The 10,000-nt window shown below is 43.3% G+C and overlaps 1 protein-coding gene across 2 annotated transcripts in view; it reads right to left on the bottom strand.

Moving 5' to 3' along the window:
* Positions 1-10,000, bottom strand: part of LOC143284851 (uncharacterized) — a 73,800-nt gene that overhangs the window by 8,190 nt on the left and 55,610 nt on the right. For both annotated transcript variants that reach the window (XM_076591952.1, XM_076591953.1), the window contains exons 18-20: positions 6,691-6,962; positions 3,506-3,708; positions 1,618-1,770 (exon numbers count right to left, since the gene is read on the bottom strand). In XM_076591952.1, the coding sequence (XP_076448067.1) occupies positions 1,618-1,770; positions 3,506-3,708; positions 6,691-6,962 (628 nt within the window). The remainder of the gene's footprint in view (positions 1-1,617; positions 1,771-3,505; positions 3,709-6,690; positions 6,963-10,000) is intronic.

Raw genomic sequence — 10,000 nt, 5'->3', positions numbered from 1 at the left:
TGTAGAGGAGAAGAGAGGACTGGCCGTACTGAGTGAGTTAATCAAGTCTACAGTTTACATTGAAGTTGTCGCTCCTTTGAACTTAGGTTTTTCTCTCGTCTAAGATCACACTATGTGTCTCCGTATAAGTCTTGCACAAAGCAGACACTACACGTGTCTTTGCCTCATAGTTCTGGTGGACCCTTTTGCTTTAACTCATTCTATTTCTCCTACGAGTTAACCCGTACAATGATTACTTTCCCTGTGGACCAGGTACGAGCAACTCCGTACCAACACACTATTCTAATTTCGTTTGTACACTCTCTCTCTCTCTCTCTCTCTCTCTCTCAAAAGTTATCAAAGTTAAAATGTAATTCTTTAAATACTTATTTGAAATTATTTGACTCACAAATTCAACCAGTAGTACAGTATGGTGCTGAGATATGGGGACTTGACAGAGCAGCATTTAATTGTGAAAAGGTTCATTTATTTGCATTAAAAAGATATTTGGGTGTAGAAACACGAACACCTAATGATTTTGTATATGGAGAAACAAACAGGTATCCTATTTATATAAATTCAGTTATGAAGTGCATTAAATACTGGCTAAAATTAGTAAGAATGCATGAGTCTAGATTACCTCACAAAGCCTACAAAATGTTATTCGATCTTGATGCACGTGGTAAAACAAACTGGGCTACTAACATACGTTCTAAGTTGTTCATGTTTGGTTTTGGTTATGTATGGCTTAACCAAGGTGTGGAAGGGATTGATGAGTTTCTTCGGGTTTTCAAGGAAAGGTTAATTCTGTGTAGATGGCAAGAATGGGACTTTCATGTAAAAAATAGTGAAAGATTTAATGTTTACAGAACTTTTTGCACTATACCTGATATCAAAACATATTTACTAATGAATCTAGATAGATATTTAAGGTATACAATGACAAGATTCAGACTGGGCATTTCCGATATTGCTGAACATAGTTATCGTTATAGAATGCAGAACGAGGCTGACTTATTATGTCCACTTTGCCAGATGGAGAAAGAAAATGAGGTGCATTTTGTTCTGTCCTGCCCTGTCTTGTATAATTTAAGAGTACAGTACATACCATTGAAATATTTTAAGTTCCCAAGTCAGTTTAGACTGTCGTTACTTATGGCATCAGCGCATGAACAAACTATTAGAAACCTATCAATTTATCTGTATAAATCGTTTAAGCTCCGATCTGTTCTTATGTCTTAGTGTATCCAGTAACGACTACATACGGACGATGTGTATAACGTAACTGAGTGTCATTAGCTACGCATGTAAGAGTTATCATTTAGCGTATATCATATATCATTTAAGTGTATAAATGTCATTTGAATACAATATGTTTCATGATGTGCATTATGTATTACTAAGGTGAGGACATAAATATTACTTAAAATTAAGGTATGTTATATTTATATTATCTGAACGAATGTCATTTTTCAATGCACGATGCAATGTTTATGAAGAAATTGTGACACCCTTTCATAAGGGGCAATGGCCTATAAATGAATAAACCATTCATTCATTCATTCATTCTCTCTCTCTCTCTCTCTCACCCGGAAGAAAAAAAGTTCATTCAAGAGTCGAGTCAAGAGCGTGACTCACGAGCAGAACGGCGAAGTTGGTGAGGTGGTCACACAGACAGATGGCCCTGCCCTGCACCGTGCCGTTGTACAGGCAGCCTCGGGACGACCAGCCACCCTGAGGGGGCATGGTGAAGTCCCAGTACACGCATCGCGTGGGCCTGCCTGCCGCGTCCTGCAGGAGGAGGAGAAGCTGGTGTTTAGTTTCACTTTCAGTTTTTCAGTATCAGTATCAGTAGCTCAAGGAGGCGTCACTGCGTTCGGTCAAAGCCATATACGCTACACCACACCTGCCAAGCAGATGCCTGACCAGTAGCGTAACCCAACGCGCTTAGTCAGGCCTTGAGAAAAAAATAATTAATAGAAAAAAATAAATAAAAATAAACAACAATAAAAAATTTTAAAATAAAATAAAATAAATAAAGTAAAAAAAAAAACACAAATTAAAATAAATAAATAAATAAATGAATAAATAAATGATAAAAAAACAATAAAAAATAAAATAAAATAAGTAAAAATAACATTTTTTTAAAAATTAATAAATAAAAAGAAAGGAGGAGAAACTGGTGTTTAGTTTCACTTTCAGTTTCTCAGTATCAGTGTCAGTATCAGTATCAGTGTCAGTATCAGTGTCAGTGTCAGTATCAGTATCAGGGTCAGTGTCAGTGTCAGTATCAGTGTCAGTATCAGTAGTTCAAGGAGGCGACACTGCCTTCAGACAAATCCATATACGCTATGTTTATCTAGGATTTATAGAATCCGCCCAAACTACATTAAATTCTACCTCTTTTTTTTCTGGGAAAAAAACCCTAAAGAATACTGTTAAAACTTAAATCCTTGGTTTCTGCTATACGTAGCTCTTTTTGTTAATGTTTTGCATTTTGACACGATTTTTGTTGTTGTTGTTTGTTTGTTTGTTTATTTGTTTGTATTATGAGTGAAATAGTACTTGTCAATGTGTATATTAAGTGATTGAATGAATGAGCCTACTTCTTTTTGACATCACTCTTTTTATATTTATTGGATATGTGTAAATGATGAACGTATGTAATGTTTGAATGCCCCCAGGGGCACACGAAATAAACTCCTTGGCTTGCCTTGCCTTGCTTTGCCTTGCCTTGCCTTGCTACATCACATCTACTACGCAGATGCCTGATCAGCAGCATAACCCAACGCACTTAGTCAGGCCTTGAGTGCATGCATATATATCTATGTACCTATCAGAGTGGATTCTTTTGACAGAGGACAATACTCGCGTTGCCACGGGTTCTTTTTCAGTGCGCCAAGTGCGTGCTGCACACGGGACCTCGGTTTATCGTCTCATCCGAATGACTAAACGCTCAGTTCGATTTTCCAAACTTGGGAGAAAGGGCGAGAGCGGGATTCGAACCCATTCCCTCAGGGACTCTCTGTATTGGCAGCTGAGCGTCTTAACCATTCTGCCACCTTCCTCCTTTCAGAGATAGTATGTCCACAGTGCCCAACGCTCAGCTTTCATCACAGTTTGACATAAGCTTACAGCTGGGACAACAGCAAAAGTGAGACCAATGGTTTGGTTTCTTCATTGCAATGGAAAGTCATTTACAGCTAACTCTTTTGTGTGAAAGACTATGACTCTCAAACTAGGAGGCAAGACTGCACTGACTCATAGTGCTGCAGCCTTGGGGGCTAGTTGACCTTAGGGAACCACCCCAACGCCGACTGTCCCGAAACCCTCTTGGCCGAGAGAGTGGGGATGCAACTTGGGGCAAGACAATCATGGATGGGGTGGGTGGGGTGTACTCGGAATGAGCGGCGTGGGAGTAATATGCCACTGAAACGGTGCGCATGATGGTACAGCATAAACAAAACCAAAAAAAAAAAATTTAATAAAAGAAAATAATAATTAAAAAAAACCGCCAGGGGCTGACCTTAAGGGGTCTGAAGATAAGCTTAACGCTGTCTTTGAGGTTCGAGACAGTGGTGGAGGCCAGGGTGGCGGAGATGATGGCACTGTTCAGCTCCGACACCTCCACGTGCTCCTTCTCTTGGGACTCCTGGGACGCCAGCGAGGACAGGAAGAGGCCCGGCTTCCGGTAAATGGCCATGGACAGCCGTCCATTGCCCACCCCGTCTGTGAGGAGGGTGCAGCGATCAGGAAGAAATCAGCGTTGACACGTTGAGTACGGCACAAGGGCGAAAGGGGTGAGAGAGAGGAATGAGAGAAAGAAAGAATGAAAGGAAGAAAGAAAGGTTGAAAGAAAGAAAGAAAGAAAGAAAGAAAGAAAGAGAGAAAGAAAGAAAGAAAGGAATAAAGAAAGAAAGAAAGAAAGAAGGAGAGCAAGAAAGTAAGAAAGAAAGAGAGAAAGAAAGAATGAAAGAAAGAAAGGAAGGAAGAAAGAAGGAGAGCAAGAGAGAAAGGAAGAAAGAAGGAAAGAAAGTTAGAAAGATGAAGAGAAAGAAAGTAAGAAAGAAAGAAAGAATGAAAGAAAGAAAGGAAGAAAGAAGGAGAGCAAGAAAGAAAGGAAGAAAGAAGGAAAGGAAGGAAGAAAGGAGAGAAAGAAAGAATGAAAGAAAGGAAGGAAAAAAGAAAGAAAGGAAGAAGGAGAGAAAGTTTCAGTTTCACTTTCTCAAGGAGGCGTCACTGCGTTCGGACAAATCCATACACGCTACACCACATCTGTCGAGCAGATAGATGCCTGACCAGCAGCATAACCCAACGCGCTTAGTCAGGCCTTGAGTGCATGCTTACATATTTGTGTACCTATGAAAGTGGATTTCATTTTACGTAATTTCGCCAGAGGACAACACTCTCGTTGCCATGGGTTCTTTTTCAGTGCGCCAAGTGCGTGCTGCACACGGGACCTCGGTTTATCGTCTCATCCGAAAGACTAGACGCTCAGTTTGATTTTCCAGTCAAACTTAGGAGAAAGGGCGAGAGCGGGATTCGAACCCACACCCTCACGGACTCTCTGTATTGGCAGCTGAACGTCTTAACCATTCTGCCACCTTCCTCCTGGGAGAGAAAGAAAGAATGAAATAAGAAAGAAAGGAAGGATACAACATCAACAACAACATAAGACAAAAAAAAAGACAAGAACACAAAACAAGAACAGCAACAAAAACAACTACAGCGGCAGCAACAGTAACAACAGCAATAACAAGATGAATCACCACCACCACAACAATAACAATGACGACAAAATAACAAGACCATTTCAATAACAACAACAGCAGGAACAACATCAACAATTTTAACAATTTTAGCAGCAGCAGCAGGAGCAGCAGCAGCAGCAGCAGCAACAGTTATAACAAAATAAACCACCAGCAAGACTACTGCAACAACAGCAACAACAGCAATAAAAGCAACAACAATGATAGAATAAACGAAGCAACAAGAATAGAATAAACAAACAAAACAACAACAAACACACTGACAACAACAACCACAGCATCACACCATCATCACCACCAACAACAACAACGGCAGCAACAACAACAACTCCAACTTCTTCTTCTTCTTCGTTCGTGGGCTGCAACTCCCACGTTCACTCGTATGTACACGGGTGGGCTTTTACGTGTACGACCGTTTTTACCCCGCCATGTAGGCAGCCATACTCCGTTTTCGGGGGTGTGCATGCTGGGTATGTTATTGTTTCCATAACCCACCGAACGCTGACATGGATTACAGGATCTTTAACGTGCGTATTTGATCTGCTTGCCTATACACATGAAGGGGGTTCAGGCAATAAGCAGGTCTGCACATATGTTGACCTGGGAGATCGGAAAAATCTCCACCCTTTACCCACCAAGCGTCGTCACCGAGATTCGAACCCCGGACCCTCAGATTGAAAGTCCGACGCTTTAACCACTCGGCTACTGCGCCCGTCCAACAACTCCAACAACAACGGCACCACCATCACAATTACCATCACCACCACCACTATCACCACCATAAACAACATTTCTACCACCACGACCACCACCACCACTAACAACAGCTAAAGTAATGCACACCACCACTACCAACACCAACAACAATAACACCACCACTACTACTACCACCACCACCACAAACAAGAACACAAACACCATCACCATCAAAAACAATGACAACAACGTCAACAACAATTTTCAGTTTCAGTTTCTCAAGGAGGCGTCACTCCGTTCGGACAAATCCATATACGCTACACCACATTTGTGAGACAGATGCCTGACAGCTGCATAACCCAACGCGCTTAGTCAGGCCTTGAGTGCATGCTAATATATTTATATACCTATCAGAGTGGATTTCTTTTTACATAATTTTGCCAGAGGACAACACTCTCGTTGCCATGGGTTCTTTTTCAGTGCGGCGCCAAGTGCGTGCTGCACTGCACACGGGACCTCGGTTTATCGTCTCATCCGAAAGACTAGACGCTCAGTCTGATTTTCCAGTCAAACTTGGGAGAAAGGGCGAGAGCGGGATTCGAACCCACACCCCTCACGGACTCTCTGTATTGGCAGCTGAGCGTCTTAACCACTCTGCCCACCTTCCTCCAACAACGAAACAACAAGAGAGGCAAGGCCTTCAAGACTCACTTGTGATACACTTTTTTTTAAAAATCCAAGCTTTTTATGTATTGAGTATAATTTCAAAATGTAATGTTTAAGATGAGAAAGATCAATTTAAAGCAAATTAAGTCCCCCAGCATTAATTAGAGTAATTTCCCTTTTTTTTACTATCTGCACCAAAACGTTTGCAAAATAAATGAAACTTCCATGCTTAGCAAAAGAAGTTCCTGTTTGAACAAAAAATGATAATAATGACTGCTCTTGTTGTTGGGTCAGAATATCAGATCAAAGTGCCAAGTTTAGAGAATACAAAAAATATAAATATAACATTAAATGCAGCTTGCATATAATTAGGCTTCTTTTTGTTCTTTTTTTTGTGTGCCCATCCCAAAGGTGCAATATTGTTTTAAACAAGATGACTGGAAAGAACTGAATTTTTCCTATTTTTATGTCTAATTTGGTGTCAACTGACAAAGTATTTGCAGAGAAAATATCAATGTTAAAGTTTACACAAGTGAGTCAAAAAAAGTAAAAACAACACAACCCATCCCCAGAAACCAACCTGCAGACACCAACTGGTCCGGGAGCTCGATGGCTACGTCCAGATCGTGAAGGTGAAGGTCGGCCCACGTGCGGTTGCTCAGCGTCATGATGCGGGTCTCCGTCAGCGGGGAGTCCGCCGTCGCCCCCAGGGTGGCGGCCAGGCCTATCACCGGCTCGCGCGCGTCGCGCGTGTTCCACACCTCCATGGCGACGTTGGGCGTGACGTAGCGCACGTGTCCTTTGTGGCCCAGGTCCAGCTTCTCGCTGAACTTGTCCAGGTCTTGTAGGATTCTGTTTAGCAATAACGATACTAACGATACTACACCGTGGACTGATGGCCTAGAGGTAACGCGTCCGCCTAGGAAGCGAGAGAATCTGAGGGCGCTGGTTCGAATCACGCCTCACCCGCCGATATTTTCTCCCCCTCCACTAGACCTTGAGTGGTGGTCTGGACGCTAGTCATTCGGATGAGACGTTAAACCGAGGTCCCGTGTGCAGCATGCACTTTGCGCACGTAAAAGAACCCACGGCAACAAAAGGGTTGCTCCTGGCAAAATTCTGTAGAAAAATCCACTGCGATAGGAAAAACAAATAAAACTGCACGCCAGAAAAAATACCAAAAAAAAAGGGTGGCGCTGTAGTGTAGCGACGCGCTCTCCCTGGGGAGAGCAGCCCGAATTTCACACCAGAGAAATCTGTTGTGATAAAATGAAATAAAAATACTAATAATTGGATTAAAAAGAAATTGTTTGTAACTTTGCTACTTGAGGATGAGTTCTTAAAAAAAGAGGGGGGAGGGAAAAAGAGAAAGAAAGGGTTTTTAGAAAATAACAGTAATATGAGAACAGGGAAAGGGAAGACCATTCTCATGACCTGGTGGTTATCACTGTTGTTCAGTTATGCTCCTTTTAACCATGTATCATGGAAGATATTTTCATTCTTTATTCCTCGAGAGTGTTTGTTAGCATGTAAAATGTTTATGTGTATTGGTATGAGTCTGCGAGGGAGGAGAGAGAGAGAGGGGGTGTATGGAAGTGGGTGGTTACAAGTGTGTGTGTGTGTGTGTGGTGGGGAGAGGGGGTATGCCAAAAAAAAAAAAAAATCCCTTGCAAAAATGAATGATATAACTCATGTGAAGTGATCTAGTTAATGTTTATGTACATACCGCTTTGTATACTACTGTACAATGCTTGACTAATTTTTGATGGAAACTGATTACGTGGTGTGATTTTTGCTGTTGCTTTTTTTTTTTTCTTTTTCTTTTTCTATGATGGTAATGATCTTTTCTGGAATTTGGTATATATGTTTTCGGGTCAAATATAACCTTTATTGCAAGGAAAAAAAACAAAGAAACAAAAAAAACAAACCAAAAAAAAACCCAACCCAAAACATCCAATGATAAAATAATAATAATAATAATGCAACTACTACTACTACTACTACTACTAGTATTTATATAGCGCTAAATCTTGTGCAGAGACAAATCAAAACGCTTCCACACCAATCATTCCACACGCATGCATGGCTCTAAAACTGAAGAAACCGAAGACAAGGAAGAAGCAGAGGAGGGAGGCTATCTTGGGAAGAGGTGGGTTTTTAACTCACTCAGTACGGCCAGTCCTCTCTTCTCCTCTACACAGACCCCTCGGATGTCCAGTGGGTGTCTGAATGACCCAACCTTTAGCTTCCGTCGTCAGAATTGTGGTATTCTTTGTCAACATTCACGTCTTCAGTATAAGAGCCTTCCGCTTGCAATATTTTGATGATGGTAATTGGGGTGAAACGCTGTTAACGTCGTCTCTTTCGCCGTTCGTATGGAAAGAGTTTTAAGGCCAGACTTGAAAGAGCTGAGTGCGGAGACTTGACGAAGCGAAAGAGGAAGTTTGTTTGTGTTTGATGATGAGGGGCGTTTCTAGGGGCGAGGGGAGGAGTGGGGATGGGGGGGGGGTCATATACTCATTGTTCCCTCTTTATCTCTTTTTTGTTGTTGTTTATCTATCTAGTATTTGATTTATCTACTTATCCATTTATCTATCCATCTACTTGCTGGTTTTATCGGAGAGAGTGTGTCGGTAGCTGCTCTGTTGTTGGTGGTGAATGAGGGGCTGTTGTTGTTGTGAAGATGATGGTGGTGGTGACGATGATGATGATGGTGGTGACGGGAACACTGAATGTCTTTAGATCACACCACACCACACACCGTCCCACAAACGAACCGCACTGCACCGCATTGTACCACACTGTACCACCAATTTAAACCACATTATACTACACTATACCCAACTACATAACGCCATATAACACATCACACAACACCATACCCCACCACAACACATCACACCACATCGAACCATACTATACTTGTGCATACTATACTATACCATACTCCCTCACCTTGTGGAGGCCTGTGTCTTTCGCTGCGCTTCCTGTAGGGTCTGCACCACACCACACCCACACCACATCGCACCACACCACACACCACATCGCACCACACCCACACCACACCACACCCACACCCACACCAACACCCCACCCCACCCCACCACACGACACCACACCACACTCGGAGTGACTCCCTCACCTTGTGGAGGCCTGTGTCTTTCGCTGCGCTTCCTGTAGGGTCTGCACCACACCACAACACACCACACCACACCACACCACACCACACCAACACCCCACCACGCTCAGAGTGACTCCCTCACCTTGTGGAGGCCTGTGTCTTTCGCTGCGCTTCCTGTAGGGTCTGCACCACACCACACCACACCACATCACAACACACCACACCACACCACACCACACCACACCCACACCACACCACACCACACCCACACCACACCACACCCACAACAACAACCCAACACACCACACCACACTCAGAGTGACTCCCTCACCTTGTGGAGGCCTGTGTTTTTCGCTGCGCTTCCTGTAGGGTCTGCACAACACCACACCACACCACACCACATCACACCACACCACATCACACCACATCACACCATAACACACCAAACCAACACCACACCACACCACACCACGCCACACCACACCACACCACACTCAGAGTGACTCCCTCACCTTGTGGAGGCCTGTGTTTTTCGCTGTGCTTCCTGTAGGGTCTGCACAACACCACACCACACCACACCACACCCACACCAACACCCACACCAACACCCCACCCCACCCCACCCCACCCCACCCCACCACACTCAGAGTGACTCCCTCACCTTGTGGAGGCCTGTATTTTTCGCTGTGCTTCCTGTAGGGTCTGCACAACACCACACCACACCACACCACACCACACCACACCCACACCAACACCACACCACACTCAG

The sequence above is a fragment of the Babylonia areolata genome, chromosome 8, assembly GCF_041734735.1.
Source record: "Babylonia areolata isolate BAREFJ2019XMU chromosome 8, ASM4173473v1, whole genome shotgun sequence".
Lineage (NCBI taxonomy): Eukaryota > Metazoa > Mollusca > Gastropoda > Neogastropoda > Buccinidae > Babylonia > Babylonia areolata.
Note: the sequence above shows the minus strand (reverse complement) of the source record. Positions and strands in the feature narration are given on the sequence as shown.